Source organism: Ambystoma mexicanum, chromosome 8 (assembly GCF_040938575.1).
Source record: "Ambystoma mexicanum isolate Mex_15411 chromosome 8, UKY_AmexF1_1, whole genome shotgun sequence".
Lineage (NCBI taxonomy): Eukaryota > Metazoa > Chordata > Amphibia > Caudata > Ambystomatidae > Ambystoma > Ambystoma mexicanum.
This window is the reverse complement of record NC_090929.1, coordinates 393056406-393072064: the sequence shown is the minus strand read 5'-3', so window position 1 is coordinate 393072064 and position 15659 is coordinate 393056406. Positions and strand designations below refer to the sequence as shown.

At 48.8% G+C, this 15659-nt stretch overlaps 1 protein-coding gene across 7 annotated transcripts in view; it reads left to right on the top strand.

Moving 5' to 3' along the window:
* RGS3 (regulator of G protein signaling 3) overlaps positions 1-15659 on the top strand; it is a 1502625-nt gene that overhangs the window by 1465406 nt on the left and 21560 nt on the right. The window contains exon 1 of one of the 7 annotated variants that reach the window (XM_069609881.1): positions 12669-12822. The exons of the other annotated variants lie outside the window; for them this stretch is intronic. Within the exon in view, the coding sequence (XP_069465982.1) occupies positions 12743-12822 (80 nt within the window). The 5' untranslated portion in view covers positions 12669-12742. Of the gene's footprint in view, positions 1-12668; positions 12823-15659 lie in introns of those variants that run through there. 7 annotated transcript variants of the gene reach the window in all.

Genomic DNA, 15659 nt, shown 5'->3' with positions numbered 1-15659 from the left:
CCGAAATACCACTCCTTCTATGCCGACGTTATTTCTTCCAATGAACGAACATTAAATGGCTTTCGTTTCTGAAATTATATTCATTATCGTTTACGTTATTGCACCACACCCCCAAAAAGAAGTCTTTCGGGATGGTCCCGGCCTGTCAAGGTCAAATAACAATAGAACCTTATACTGAGTCGTGGGCCATTCCGGCACCCGAGCAAAAAATCAAAGCAGCTGACCTTCACTTCGAACGAGCGCACATTCCTATTTAGCAACATTCAGTGTAAGGCCATCTCACAGGACTTGAAATTTACACTCCATTTTTGCATTTTGTCTGCGTGCTTTGCAGCCCCAGAGAACCATAAATACGGAGACATTCTATATTTTTTGAAAAATGATTTATAATACTGTTTGGTTTAATTTAATGCGCAGATGAACAAGGTTGGATAGACACATTGCATGTACACTGAGCAATCACTTTAATTTACACATTACATCGATACACATATTCAATGGGCCTGCGACATGAGGAGACTCGAGAGAACAGACAATCGAATTACAATCATTTAAACCGTGATGTGTATTTCTCAATGAGCTCTTCTTTAGGTGGACATGGAACAGAGGCAATGTTGGGTGGCAATGCAGTTGTCCCCTGCACAGGTTCGTTCACAACTCCATTTATGTGCCTATCTAGGACGTCAACAATAAGTCTCTCAATAAACTCATATTGCATATCCTCAAACACTGGTTTGATCACCCATTGTTTACTTCTTTTAGTGAAGGCCTTATTGTAGCGAAGCGTCCCTAAAGTTCCGGTCGTCCTACTTTGTTGACGTCCAACATTATGGTTATGTGCCAAGACCGCTAGAAGAGTCCGATTTATCATGCCCTCCATGCCAAAATGCAATCGTTTTGGCCTGTACTTTAGGCACATATTGTGGAACACCTCCAAATCTCCTGTGTGGCAGAATTCCGTGAGTCCCCTCAAATCTCTTGTTATAGTTTTATCAAATACAATCTTTTCAATGGCTTTGTGAGTGGGTGATGAAGGAATCAACCACTTCTTCTTCCGTGCCTCCTCTGTGGACAAATGGCCATGTTCACAATTGTGGAAATGTTGGTTTGTGTTCCAACGGTGAACGTTTGTGCAGTGTAGCATTACTGACCGCCATTTTTCCAGTAGAATTTCCAACGACCCTCCACATGTTTTTGAGCTCCACCAAAGATGGTTGCTGATTGACTTGGACCACTGTGAAATACCTTGCGTTTCTTTTTTTTTACCTGCAGCAGACATTTTTTTATTGATTGTTTTTGCAAGATGCCAAACGTCAAATTGGTGATTTATATTTTTGTACTCTTCTCTCATTGTCTTGGCAATTGAAACGTGTCTGTCCGTGGCTATCAGGTCGATCACCATTCCCCGCAATTGTAGTTCTTGCAATGATGCTACAAAGCCAACTTTCTCCATGGCCACTGAGGATGTACTTTGTGACACCTGCACGACCACCGAACTCACAATTTTCTTACTTTCCATGTCCTGAAAGTGGTAGGTGCAGTACTTGGCTGAAAATCCTGGGCTGTCGCACTGTCCATCACCGGCTAGCCTGAACCGTTTGCCCGCGAATGTACTATCAATAGACATTTTTTCCATTCTCCAAGCTTCGCTAATGGCTGGAAATAGATAATCGGTTTGGTATTTGTAGAACTGAGTTTTCGCAATGAAATGGATTCCCACAAACTGAAAGAAAGACTCTAACTTTTTAAAACTTGAACCACTAAAAAGTGCAGCCGCTGCACAAAGTAGATTGCCTGCTGCCAGTTGCCCCAGCATGGGTTGTGCAGACCATGAGAAAGGATGATATTTTGTACAGGTGGCATGTATTTTAAGGTTAGTGCCTCGAATTGCACGAGTCACATTGATCAATGGCTCCCCACATACTTCCCCACCAACCGAATGCCCACATTTCATCCGAATAATAATATCAATCAAACAACTATCGAATACAATGAATTTGGCCTCTTTCCTTATACTGTCACTCTGCATCCCAGCTGGTTCGGCCTGTAACGTTGAGGACATGTCACTCACATGAAAGGTAGAATCTATGATATCGTCTTCCACTATGTTCAGTGATATTGATGGTGTTTCATTGTCGTCCACTTCATTCTCTTCCATTGCAACATCTGTTCCTTCTCCAGCGATGGGTGAATAAGACAATTTCTTCAACTTTCTCGCGGTCTTAGTTTTTGCGGGTGTGGATTCTGTGAACTGATCTCCGACTGCATCCGAACTACCAGGAGGACATTCACTATCAATGGCTGGATGTGGTATAGCTCCGTTGTCAATCACTTCATATTCTTCCCATTGGCACGATGCATCTCCAGTCTCAAGTCCCTGCCAAAAGGTTTGACAAGCAACATCTCTCGTTCGCTTCACTGTCTGTAGATCTAGTTCGTACACCCACTCGCAACTAGAGGACAGATTGGAAAAGGGATGTTCAGTTTAAACACAACTTACAGTATTGAACTATTAACAGTGAAAAACAACATAATATAGTGACCAGGACACTAACCTTCTTTTGCTTTCTTTTCTTTGAAACTTTCTTGCCTCGAACTTCAACATCAGGACGCTGTTGCTCCGACTCGTGTGTGCATGTCTCCACTTCCTCTTGCGCTGCAACGACTATATTTTCATGATAAGCACATCCATCACGCACTGACGCTCCATCGACTCCCTGAAACATAGAACTTTCATTAGTATGTATAATAATATCAAACACAAAATGTACTTGGGTACCAATACCCACGTACATCTCAATAGCAAAACACGAATGAACGCTTTGTGTAGAACATTCAAACGACAATTATTCACGCATTGTTGATCTAGTTAGATGAAACTGTCAAGATCCATACCTCGGGCTCCTCATAGACTTCCATTGATGATATTATTGAAGATGATGCTTCAGTATTTCCCTGAAACACAGTAATTGCATTAGTATGGTTTTCTATTTTGTTAAAAAGAACATAAACTTTGTGCAGGCGTCAACGGCTCATCTAAATAGACCTGCACAAATGATCAGTTGTCTAAAATAAATAATGGATATGTAAATATGATTCGATTTGCTCGATCGTTGGAAGTGTCACCACCCAGAGATCTGCATCAACTACTAGGGGTGATGTCCTTGTAGAAGAAGCTCCGTCATCTCCCTGAAACATAGTACTTGCGTTAATAAAGATGGAAGTATAGCGGATGTAATCACGTCATATGATTTCGCTTGATCGAACTGTCAGTATCCATACCTCGAAATGCATAAGAACATCAAGGGACGATGTAACTGCGGTGCACACTTCTGCAAGCTGTTGCGCCGACCCGTAACTGCATGCTCCCCCTTCTTCTTGGACTAATGCTCCATCGACTCGTAGGAAACGTAGGACTTTCATTAGTAATGAACACAATATTGAAAAAGAAGACACATAGGAGGGCGACGACAGAAGGACATATCAATGGCTAAAAACGAAAGAAACATTGTGTGTAACAATCACGCTACAAGAATGCAAGATCTGATGATCTCCATCGATGGAACTGTCCGGAAACGTACCTCGAGCATCTGAGTGACATCAACGGTTGTCGTCAATACGTTGGACTCCTCAGCATCTCCCTGAAAGACAGTACTTGCATTATTTTGGATAACAATAATTATAACTGAAAACAAAGACTAGAGGACGAGTACAAGGGTGTACCATTAGGTAAAATAATTACACGATAAATTAAAACTATTGATTTACATGCCTAAAAAAAGTCAGTGGCAGAATAGCCAAGTAAGATTACCCGATAGGCGCTTGAAGTGGCTGATGACTGCAATAACGACACGGATGGAGAATCTTCCGCCTTCATATTGAGTGGATACATAAATGGGGAAATTATTGTTAGCTAATGCTACACACTACCGCAAGGCCGAGAGATAAATACGTAAACTTGACTCACCAGTGGAGGGATGTGGACGAATAGAGTGGGAATAGCGTTTGAGAGCAATTTTCGCCTCGCTCGCGGTGTGTTCGTTTTTTATTAGCAATGATGTGGAGTACATGTCTGAGCTAAAGTGCCTGCTGCAGATGCGGTATCGATCACCCCTCTTGTCCGCAAAGACTTCTAGGACTCTACTTTCAAGCTCAGACGGTGGATATCCGCAATATCGGACCCATTCTCTTATCTGATCTATTGTCTTAGGGAAAACATGCATTATAGTACCTTCAGATTTATTATGGGTCTTCGAAGGGCAACCGCCAATGGAACAGGCAGGCATTGTGGAAAGTTCTGAAAAGTAAAGATCAACAATTCTCTATGAATACCAATGTAAACTCAGAACATGTGACTAGTTCCTTGCATGTACTGTCTTGAACAAAAAGAAATTGGACGCAAAATGATTACGGTACATGGCCTTACCTTGACGAACAAACAGTTAGATGCAGGGATCAGAGTACTTTCTTGTCGTACAACAGGGAGCAGTTCACCGGTTGCAAACTGAGGAGTTTCCTCGGAGTGGTCACGGAAGTTCACAGAGACGAAGAGCAGATAACCAGCACCTTCACGGGTTGACTAGCAAAGCGCAAAGAAGTGCTCATTAGAAATATGAAGTGGGTTATAAAGAATTCGAAACAGGGGTGTGTTTGTGAATGAATGACGTCTATATGTCGTGGCATTATGCGGATTGCAGGGGGCCGTCCAGCGTGAGGGGGGATGCTTGGCAGGAGACACGGGGTCTGGAGGTAGACATGGGAACAACAACCCATGCTCTATAGACCACTTTGAAGTGTACATGGTCTTTGGCACCTCTTGGCCTTTATCGCTCCCTGACAGCTCCACTTGGCAGCACAAGTACCCCGGTGCGAACTGCCTTTGATAGGGCAGGGGGGTGGATTGGGGCGCTGGTCGTGCAGACAAGACACAGGAAGACTTGTGAATGGAGACACACTTATGTGGATTGCAGGGGGCCGTCCAGCGTGAGGGGGGATGCTTGGCAGGAGACACGGGGTCTGGAGGTAGACATGGGAACAACAACCCATGCTCTATAGACCACTTTGAAGTGTACATGGTCTTTGGCACCTCTTGGCCTTTATCGCTCCCTGACAGCTCCACTTGGCAGCACAAGTACCCCGGTGCGAACTGCCTTTGATAGGGCGGGGGGGTGGATTGGGGCACTGGTCGTGCAGACAAGACTCGTTTGCCGCAGGGCCTCACCAAGGAGAGGCCATCTAACTGCATGTAAGAGGCAGGCTGCAGGATCTAGTACATGGAAGGCAGGGGGGTGACTTTATAAATACCGAACCCTCCCAGGAGAATATATGGGTGCAAAGGTTATGTGGATTGAAGGTGGGCGGCCAGCGTGAGGGAGGATGCTGGCCGGAGACATGTGGTGTGACAAGACAAGGCACAGGAAGACTATTCAATGGAGACACACTAGATTCATTTAAAAAATGAAAACGACCATTGTTAAAATATATGTTGGGTTTTATTTTAGATCTTAATTTCAATTGAACATAAATAATAAACATTACACATTGTAAAGTTCCGGTTGCAGCACATCCAGGGAAAATCTGCGGTATTGTCCACTGTCGCTTGGGAAATGTTGTCTAATGACAAGTACCGCACAGGCAGGTATTACTCTCCGAACGCGGTGTCCGAGCCTCCCGTGAAGCCACCAAGTGAAGCAACGATAGGCCACCAGCCTGTACCACCTGTGAAAATGAAAGATGCAAACTGTATTAAAATGACAAAACTTTCTTATCATTCTGCTTTGAAAAAAATTCTATCTAGAAAATGCACAATATGGACCCAATTTACATGCATTCGAATGATATGTAGATGTAATTTTATATGTGGGAGACGACCATGACATAGTAGTGGCATCACTGACATCACAACCAGAGTATACTTACTTGTTACTCGGATTACGCGGACGAACAGTGCCGCGAAGTTCGTGCATAAGCACCATCATCATCCTCAACACGGTCCGTGAGAGGCAGGCTTCCCTGAACTCTGGCAGCTCGGTGATGCATTGCGGACTTGGCTCGCCTTCCGAAATGTAGGCCAAGCACCCGGAATTTTCACGGCAGCAGCAGTTCTCCTCCTCAGTTGGCATTAGCTCGCACCGATTGCACGTGCACCAGGTGGAGACGCCGTCCATGCGACATGGTCCAGGCTCTTCATCCGTTGACTGGTCCTCCCAACTGCCGTCCGAATCCCCATCGTTTTCGCGTGCTTGCCTTTCCAGTAGTTCTTCCTCGGTGTACTCGGGCTCGTACATATACGGCATTATTGTAGCCATTGTGTGGTAAAGAAAGTAAAATAATTTACAGAGATGGTACAGGTGTTCACAAGGCCTAGAAGTGGCGAAGGTAGCTGACCAGAGCACAGAAACGAGTCACAGAATACTCAAAGTAACACAGAGAGAATAATGGAATCGAAAATCTGCTGCTGTGTGTTGTGAAACGGTGTGTTTATACTTATTGAGGAAAGAGGCGTCCTGCCATTTCCATGGCGACACGTCATTAGCTGAGGCGCAGCGATTGTTGACACGAAACGTGCTTTGGCGTTGGGAAATGGGCGGTACGCGTCTGCTGATGTCAGGCTCAGGGGCGGGGGATTTGATTTAGTGCCGCAAAAGCAGGTGAGCCAGGGCGATGCGGCAAGTGAGAGGATTATCAGAAAATGGCGGCTGATTTCGAGTGCGTTAATGGACGAAAAGTCGGGTATGGTCCATAGGAAAGTTTTCTACGATCTACCGATTTATGCTTAAAAACACATGGCTGAACCGTAGGGACAATAAAAAAAAAGTCCCGGAACTATCCTTTAAGGTGGGAGGTGCCGTCGACAACTGTGTCCCAGGGCCCGTACTCCTCTCGGTCTGGAAAACAGGAGGTGGGGGTTATGATGGCGATGACACCCAGGGCGATGAACACTCCACATCAGTTAAGGCCTTTCATGGCCGCCTTCAGGACCTGGAGGAGTTCTTGGGGGGGGTCCCTCTGCCTGAGGAAGCCCCCCCCACAAAAGTGTAGTGCTAACAGAGATTTTGGGCAAGAACACTACGATCTGGTCTGGCATCCTTCTCCAGAAGGATGTCCTGCAGGGGGCGAGAAAGGTCTGGGAGAAGCCCAGGGCCAACGTTCAGATGAACAAGAAATTGGACAGCAGGTTCAGGCTGACGGACGGGGAGCCAATCCTCCTGGCCTGCCACCCGCAGTCACATTCTTCAGTGGTGGCTGTGGCCTGACTATATTCTAAACCATCGTCTTAGTTGTCATCTTCCATGGGAGCCACCTCCAGTTGTCTTTCCAAGGAGGAAAAAGGTCCTCGAGTCTTTGGGCAAACACTGTTCTGCCATTTCAGGGCTGCATCTGCGGCAAGCCAACGCTGACACCCTCTTGGCCGTGGCCAACCAGAAGCTGTGGCGGGAGCTCAGGGAATTTCTGCCCGACCTCCCTTTGGAAAGGCAAGCCTCCTTCAAGGCCGGCCTGGAAGAGGCCCCGGCCTTTGTGCAGGACCTCATGGACTATTTGGTGTCCCACATTGACACATGCAGCAGAGGGTTGTGCCTTGGTGTCGATGAGAAGGACGGCGTGGATGCATGCCACTGAGTTTTTATCTGACGTGCAGGAGTGGATGCTGTATCTGCCCTTCCAGGGCATGGACCTCTTTCATTTGTCAACTGATGACGAGTTGACAAAGAAAACCTCCCCTCACACCACCAAGTCCTTGGCCATCCAGACAAAGCCAGGGCAGAAGTCCTTCCCTCAGTCTCAGGGCACACCCGTATTCAAACCCTGCGCTTTCACCGGTTTGAAGGGGTTCCGGGACCGCGGTATGCTGAGGCATGATAGGTCGCCCAGTGACAACAGGAGGAAGCAGCAGAGGACTTTGCATGGGTTTTTCCGCTGCTTCTTCCTTTGCCCCCACCTCTGACGCCAAGAAGCAGTGACATTAAGGCCGGGGAACACTGCTCTTCATTGGGGGTGCCATCTGGCTCTTTTCCAGGACACCTGGAAGTGTATTTTCAAGAACCTGTGGATCCAATCCATAGTCTCCACAGGCTTCAGTCTTCCTCTCCCTTTCCCTCTATCATCCTCTCCTCCTCTTTGTCCGATTGGGTCCCCGGCTCTTTTGCGGGAGGTCCTTTTTGTTCTTAAAGATGCAGATGATAGAATCGGTTCCTCAATGAGGCAGGGGCTTTGGATTCTACTCCAGGATTTTTGCATTACCCAAGAACAACCAGGCTGGCCTGAGGGTTGTCCTGGACCTGCCATTTCTCAATCTGTCTTTACAGCTACAACGCTTCAAGATGATTACTCCCGTGCACATAGCAGAGTCTCTGTGTGCAGGAGACTAGATGTGTTCACTGGACATCAAGGATGCGTACCTGCATGTCCCCATCTACCAGCTGCATCAAACTTTTCTGCAGTTCACGATTACGTCATACCACTTTCCATACAAGGTGCTGTCTTTCGGCCTGAACTCGACCCCTAGTGTCTTCACGAAGTTGAATGCAGTGGAGGGTCTACTCCGCTTGGAGGGCCATCACCTATCTGGATGACTGACTGGTGAGGGCGGGGTCACCCGAAGGGGTGGTGAACTGGAGATTGGCTGATATTCTTCATCAGCTCGGGTGAAGTCACAGTTGTGCCTCTCCCAGGATCTGGTCTTCCATGGGGTGCGTTAGAACATGGCTGTTCAACAGTTGTTTGCCCTCGCCAGAGGGGATCCTTTCCCTTCACAGGGCGTTATGGCACTTTCTGGCCAACTCGGCCAACTCAGCATGGTGGTTCCAGCTCCTTCTGGCCCTGATGGCTTCCTGCATGCTCACTGTACAGCAGCTTTCCTCAAGATGAGGTGCCTCCAGCTCCACCTGGTGGCCAACTGGGATCAGGATATGCGGTCTCAGTCGGACAGGATCCCAATACCCCGCTCCTCCTGCCCGATCTTCGTTGGTGGATGATGGACAGCAATGTTTCTGTGAGAGCTCACTTCATCCGGCTGGAGCCTACCCTGATGATGAAGACGGACTCCTCTCTTTCGGGCGGTGGGGCTACTTTGGAGGGCTACGTGATTCATGGTGGATGGTCCAGGACAGAAGCCTTCCTGTATATCAATCTGCTCGAGGTCAGGGCAGTGGGCCTAGCTCCCAAGGCGTTTCTGCCCCTCATCAGGGACAGGTCTGTTCAGGCCAGGATGGAGAACTCTACCACAGTGTTTTACCTGAACAAGCAGGTTGGCACCTGCTCCCCCCTCTTGTGTCTGGAGGCGGCATCAATCTAGAAATGGGCCCTGATGGAATGGGTTTGGATTTCCGCTATCCACCTTCTGGGGGACAGCAATGCAGAAGCAGATCAACTGAGTCGCTTGGGGTTCAACACCTCCGAGTGGGAGTTGCACACAGACTCCTTGTTCCCCCTGTTCCAGCGTTGGGAGTTTACAGACCTGGACTTGTTCACATCCCCCCGGAACTACAAGTGCCCTCAGTTTGCTGTGTGGGCAGGTAGGGGGTCACTGGGAGACATCTTCCAGGTTGGCCTCAGGTGTTGTGTTGCCACCCACCCCTCTGCTCCAGTGTACCCTCTGCAAGTTCAGTGCTTTGGTGGGCTGCTGCCTCATCCTGATTGCCCTCTGAGACCCTGGTTTCCGGATCTAATGTAGGAGGTCTCCCAGGGTCCCGTCCACCTTCTGATCTCCAGCAGGGGCTTCCTGACACAGCAGGGTGGGGCAATGAGACATCCGGACCCGGCCAAGCTGGTGTTGGTGGCCAGGTTCCTGACCAGCTGAGGCTTCAGCGGGCTACATTTTGGGATGACAACTGGGACATCATTCAACAGACCAGGGGGCCCTCTACTCATTCCCAGTATAAGAGCAAATGGGCCAGGTTTTGCCATTGGGCTTGTGACAAGGGTGTGGATCCTGTCACCTGTCCCCTGGACGACGTTCAGGCTTTTTCTGCACACCTGACACTTTCTGGAGTTAAGGTGGATACTTGCCACACTTATTTGGCGGCGATTGGGGCTTACAAGAACTCCCCCTCAGAATGTGCTTTCAGTGGCCAACCCAGAGCTTAAGACCCACCTTAAGGGGTTGTCTAGGCTTTTTCTGCCGGTGCATAGGCTGCACCCGGCCTGGGAACTCAATGTGGTCCTTGAAGCGTAGCAGCGCAAGCCTTTCGAGCTGATGGCCTCTGTGGGCATCTGCTTGGTAACACTAAAGACAGTTTATAGCTCTCACTGCAGGATTAGTGAGCTGCGGGCGTTGTCTTCATGCGAGCCCTTCACCACTTTTCACGACGACAAGGTAATCTTGCGGACTCACCCAAACGTTTTGCCCAAGGTAGTCTCTCCATTTCATCTGAATCAAGAGATCTGCCTATCGGTGTTCTTCCCGAACCCGTAGTCCGAGGCAGAAAGGGCCCTACATTCCTTGGACCTCAAGACGGTTCTCCAGATTTACCTCTCTGACAAAATCCTTCAGGAAGTACAAGGCATTATTTGTGACTATCAGGGGCTTCTCCCCTGACTCTCAGGCTTCCATCGCCCGTTGGAAGAATCCAGGTCATTTCGGAAGCGTATACGGCCATGGGCAAACCTGTTGCTTAGGGGATTCATACCTTTGCAGTCAGAGCTAAGGCCACTGCCATCGCATTTCAGAGACCCGCTTCTTGGGATGTCATCAGCAAGGCGGCTACTTGGGCTCCTCTGTCGGCCTTCTGTAAACACTTCCCTGGACACCAGCTCCAGGTGTGATGCTTAGTTCGGTCAGGCAGTTATGAAGAACCTTTTGGCTTCATCCTAGATATGAGACAGGTTGTCAAAGCTCCTCCCTATGGTCTTGTTTGGTGGAATCACCCACCAGGATGGAGGAAAGGGAGGGGAGGTATAAGTCATTAAAGTTACTCACTGTAGTGACTAGAGTACTCATAGTCCTTAATCCCCTTTCCTTCATATGTCCCACCCACCTTCCCCCGTTAGTAGGCCAAGGGCTAATATGTAATAAGCATAGTCGGGTATCTAAGCTATGTGTTCAAAGGGGACTGAGGTGAGGCGCCGGAGGGCAGGGCGTTCCTACGCATAAGGCTGCGCCCTGCGCTCAATACTACATTTAAAGGGGAAGCTCAATTGTTTGCTACCAAAGGTTTCGGTACCGTCCTCATGTTGGGGGATGCCCACAAGGATGGAGGAAAGGGCACTATGAGTACTGTAGTCACTACATTAACTTTAATTAAGAAAGTATAGCTAAACTGGCAGAGGCCAAGGATGCCAGTATAGCTACTTACTAGCAGTCATGATGGCTTTGAACTGGATGCCCAATAAAAATACAATGCCACAGTAAAAAAGTATAATTAGACTGGCTGCACCAAAGTAGATCAGTGTAGCTGTATGACATAGCACTCATGTTTGCATTACCTGTTACCCTTGATGCCCAGTATTAATGCCAAAGCCACCAGTAGCAGCCGCCTGAATAAAAGGACTGCTCCCCCTCGTCCACTCTGGGCAGGCAGACACATGCTGTCAGTTACACAACATACACGTCGTTCACCCAGGCATTCATGCATTGACTCACAACACACACACTCTTGTATACCCAGTCATTCATGCAAACCTCTGATAAGTACCCGGTAGGTTTGGTACGCATTTCTTTATTTTTTTAAACAAGTCACCCTAACAATAAAGCTGTTGTAAATATCCAGCATATATCCATGTTTAGCCAGCAAAAAATTGCTGTCGGGCTGCAATGACTGCGCACAGCTCCAAATCCCTCAAGCGTTGTTGCGGGTCAGCCAGACTCAGGAAAACAAAACTAGCTTTAATTTAACAAACGACAAACATATTGAAATAAACTGTGATAAAAATGTTTTTCTGATGGAAATCTGCAGCCCTGGGCCTAGTTGGCCGTTTTGTAACTAGATCACTGTGTACCACACCTGGATACTTTCATAGAAGTTAAAAATGGAGTTATGCCCATCCAAACTCACCACCCAGCTGACACAGCCGGTTGCCATGCTCATTCATGCAGCGTGCAAGGATTTCCCAGGACATGTCTTGTTCTTTCAAGGCTTTCAGACAAGAACTCTGCATTGGCAAAAATGTGATATGCATAGTGCTATGCTAAACACTGTTACTTAAGTTGGGAGTAAAACTGGAGACAAAGTAGGGTGTCCAACTGGTGCAAGGAAAGTGGCGTCGTGGTTATTTTCCGTCATCCCTTTCTATTAATACGGGTCAGCTCCACACAAGCCCACGAAGCAGGATTGTGTATACACGAGTTCGCCACTGGGTGGCACAATCGGTACCACAATTTTGCGAGTTCGCTCTTTAAATTATGCAGACCGGGAAAGTTATATTTGATGGAACTTTGTGAATGTTTACGCTCGAAAAGCAGGATTTCTGACTTTACCGTTTGATGTTTTCACACACACCGCCTGTTGCCCGTATCCACGGGAAGTTCTACTTTGGAGCGTTAACGGTTACTTTATTTATGTTTCTACCTTTCTAAATCTATAAGAATAAAAGAAATATGATGCAGGTTTCCGTGTTATGCCATGCAGGCTATGCGCGGCGAGGCGGTCCACTCATATAAAGTGCTGTCCGGTGCCTTGTAATGCTCCGCGCAGCTGTGCGGCGGCGGCACGGTGCCGCCCTGTGATTGGCCGGGGAGCTGGTTCCCAGCCAGCCTCTTCTCCTTATTTACTTTGCCTGCAGCTGGAGCTGCCATTTCCGCCCCATGCCTTGCTCGGCTCCCCAACACTGCAGCCTCCCCATGTACCCCTACATGGGGACCGTCTCCGAGCAGTACCTGGACAGGTAGGCGATTGCTTTGCGTACACTGGGCATGCCTGGGCGGGACACGGGCGCTGGGGTAAAAAGCATGCCATGTGTGCATTGGACTCCGATCAGTGTGTGGGTCGCGCCGGCGATTGCTTGAACGTTCGTAGCTTGCCTGTGCGTTGAGTCATGTCCGTACTTGTTAGACTTCGGCGATTAGTTTCCCCCAAGGTACAGGTGTGTTACATGCACCTCGTGCTCATCTTTCTGCTTTTACACAAGACGTTTAACGGGGTGATAGTTGTTTTACGGGGGTACGGTGTATCTTTGTGCATAGAAGCATGCATCCTATAGGTACTATGCAAGCCACCTGTGCCCTGTACACACTGTGTGTTCATTGTTAAATGCAAATGTCTTTGTAGTGAGTTGTACGCGCCATGCCACGCGCCTCTCAATGCGTGGATGAGAGCCGCGTGTACGTGCATTACTATCGCTGACTGAGCTGCACAGGAAGAGGAGCGGATGCTTTTCGGTCGCGTGCAGCGTGAGCCAGTACAACACCCCTATGTGCGTGTCCTTGTGTGTGAGGGCACGTCTCAGGCTCCCCACACTCTGCTGCGCGTGTTGGCGCCATGCTCCCGAGTCTGCCCACGTACCTTGTTCTAAATATTTACTGCTCAAGCGTTCCAAGTTCCCCTCTACCTGAGCATGTGTCCCCAGGGCCCACTATCCTGAGTCCGTATGACCAGAGGCGTTGCTAGGGGGCGGGGGCTGAGGGGGCTATGGCCCCGGGTCATTTGGTTGTAGCCTGGGATAGAAGCTCAGGGATTACATCCAAAAAGGCTAGCTAGCCCCGAGTCACAACAGACCTGACAGTAGCATAGCCCCGGATCGTTTCCAGACCTAGCAACACCCCTGCGTATGACCAACAATTCCAAGTGCTGATGCCTTTGCCCCAAGGTTCTCATGTGCACTCTGCTTGTGCCCTTAACTACCAGCACACAGTCTAATCATGTGCCCCCCCTCCTCTAAACCGCCTTTGTACGCAAAGCCTGCTCCCATTGTGTGCAGCGCATGTTTCACAAACTCCATATGCTTCTCGCATTGTCTTTGTCCCGTCCCCGCGAGCCCCCCAGGGTGTCTTTGCACGGTCACTGTACCTCAAGTTCCTTCCTTTCTAATTGTGCGCCTCGCGCAAATCTCACCTCATGCAAACGTGCACCCTAATCGCCTCGCACTGTAGCCCTCCCCCACCCCGCTACCCACCCCAATCAAACTGCACGCCCGTCAGCCCCGGAGACTGTCACTCTGTATACATGCGCTGCGCCCAGAATACTCGCACTGTCCATACACCGCCAGCGTCGAACACGGTCTCTCCGTGTAATTGAATGTAGCCACATTCGTCGCGAGATCTGTGCCCCCTGGCGAGGCACGTGACGCGGCCCAAGAAGGTGCTTGACATGGACCTGTGCTGTAACTCACTGATGCTTATTTTTCCTTCCTTGCGATGTTCAAAGGCTGGCTCTAGTGACGGAATTCACACCCGTGACTGCAGGGTGCACACATCCCTCCAGGAGGTACCCAGCCCACAGAGCTGTTTTACCTGCCTTGTCTCGTGGCTTTTTGGCCCCCGCCCCCCACCGCAGTATCGGCTGCATAAAGGGAGCGCTGTTAATTATGTAGTCGATGTTGTGGGAGTGTTCACAAGTATTTCTGAATCTCTTCCGCCTATATAACTTGCATATATGCCGTTGGGTCTGGTTTTGAAGAGTGCTCAAATGTGGTTTTCCTTACCTCCACTGCTCTTAGAGCATAGAAACCACCACAATGTAATTATGCAGCTGTGGACCTAATGCAGTGGCCTTCAAACTTGTTTGACCTGGCCGCCCCTGAGCAAAATGTGGGCAGGACAGCCCCCCCCCCAAAAGAAAATGCCAGATGGACAGTAAGCCCAATTTGCTATGAACGATAGCGCACCGTCACCGCACCTAACCCCCTGTATAGTCTCTGGGCTCCCCCAACTGTTCCCATCACAGTCTCTGGACTCCTTCATCCCACTCCTACCCGGTATCTGGGCTCACCCCTCCCCACCCCACCACAGACCCTGGGCTCTCTCCTCCCTGCTCCCACCACTATCCAATGGCTTCCGCCCATCCCTCTCCCACCACAGTCCCTGGGCTCCCCCACCCTGCTACCAGGACCAGTGGCAGCTGGTGAATTGTTTTAAGTGGAGTGGCATAAATATTTCCCCCAGCTATGCCATAGCGACCGAACGCAGAGAGGGAGCCTGAACCAATCGAGGGGGATTCGGTGCGCTCTGCCCCCACCTTCCCCCCGGAATCTTTTTTAAATAATGGTTTAAAATGTAGCATTTTAGAGGATACTTTTTTTAAAAAAATGGGTAAAGGCCAACCAGTTTGCAATTGGCGCTGGGGGCCATGGGGGCAGGCATGATATTATACTGGACATCTATGACAGATGTCCAGTAAAAATATACCATCCCTGTCCCCTGGGCCCCTAAGTGTCTAACACAATCAACATGATTATGATTATGTGTGTATGCAAAGTGCTGGGGGACCCTGGGGGAAAGCATGGTCTTTTCGACTGGACATCTTGATAGATGTCTAGTAAAACAAATACCATCCATGTCCCCTGGGCTCCACAGCACCTCAGAAGGAGAGACGATTTTGGCAGATGGGTCGGGGGATTCTGCAACAAAGGCCTTTTTAAAACACCTTTTGTTGTTGTTCAACCCTCCTTCCCTCCCACACTTGCCAAAATCAGCTCAACGAACCAAAACATAGCAATCAGTCTATCATTCACACAAGCACCCATCACAATAAACTCACTCATAACACAAGCATATATACATGCAT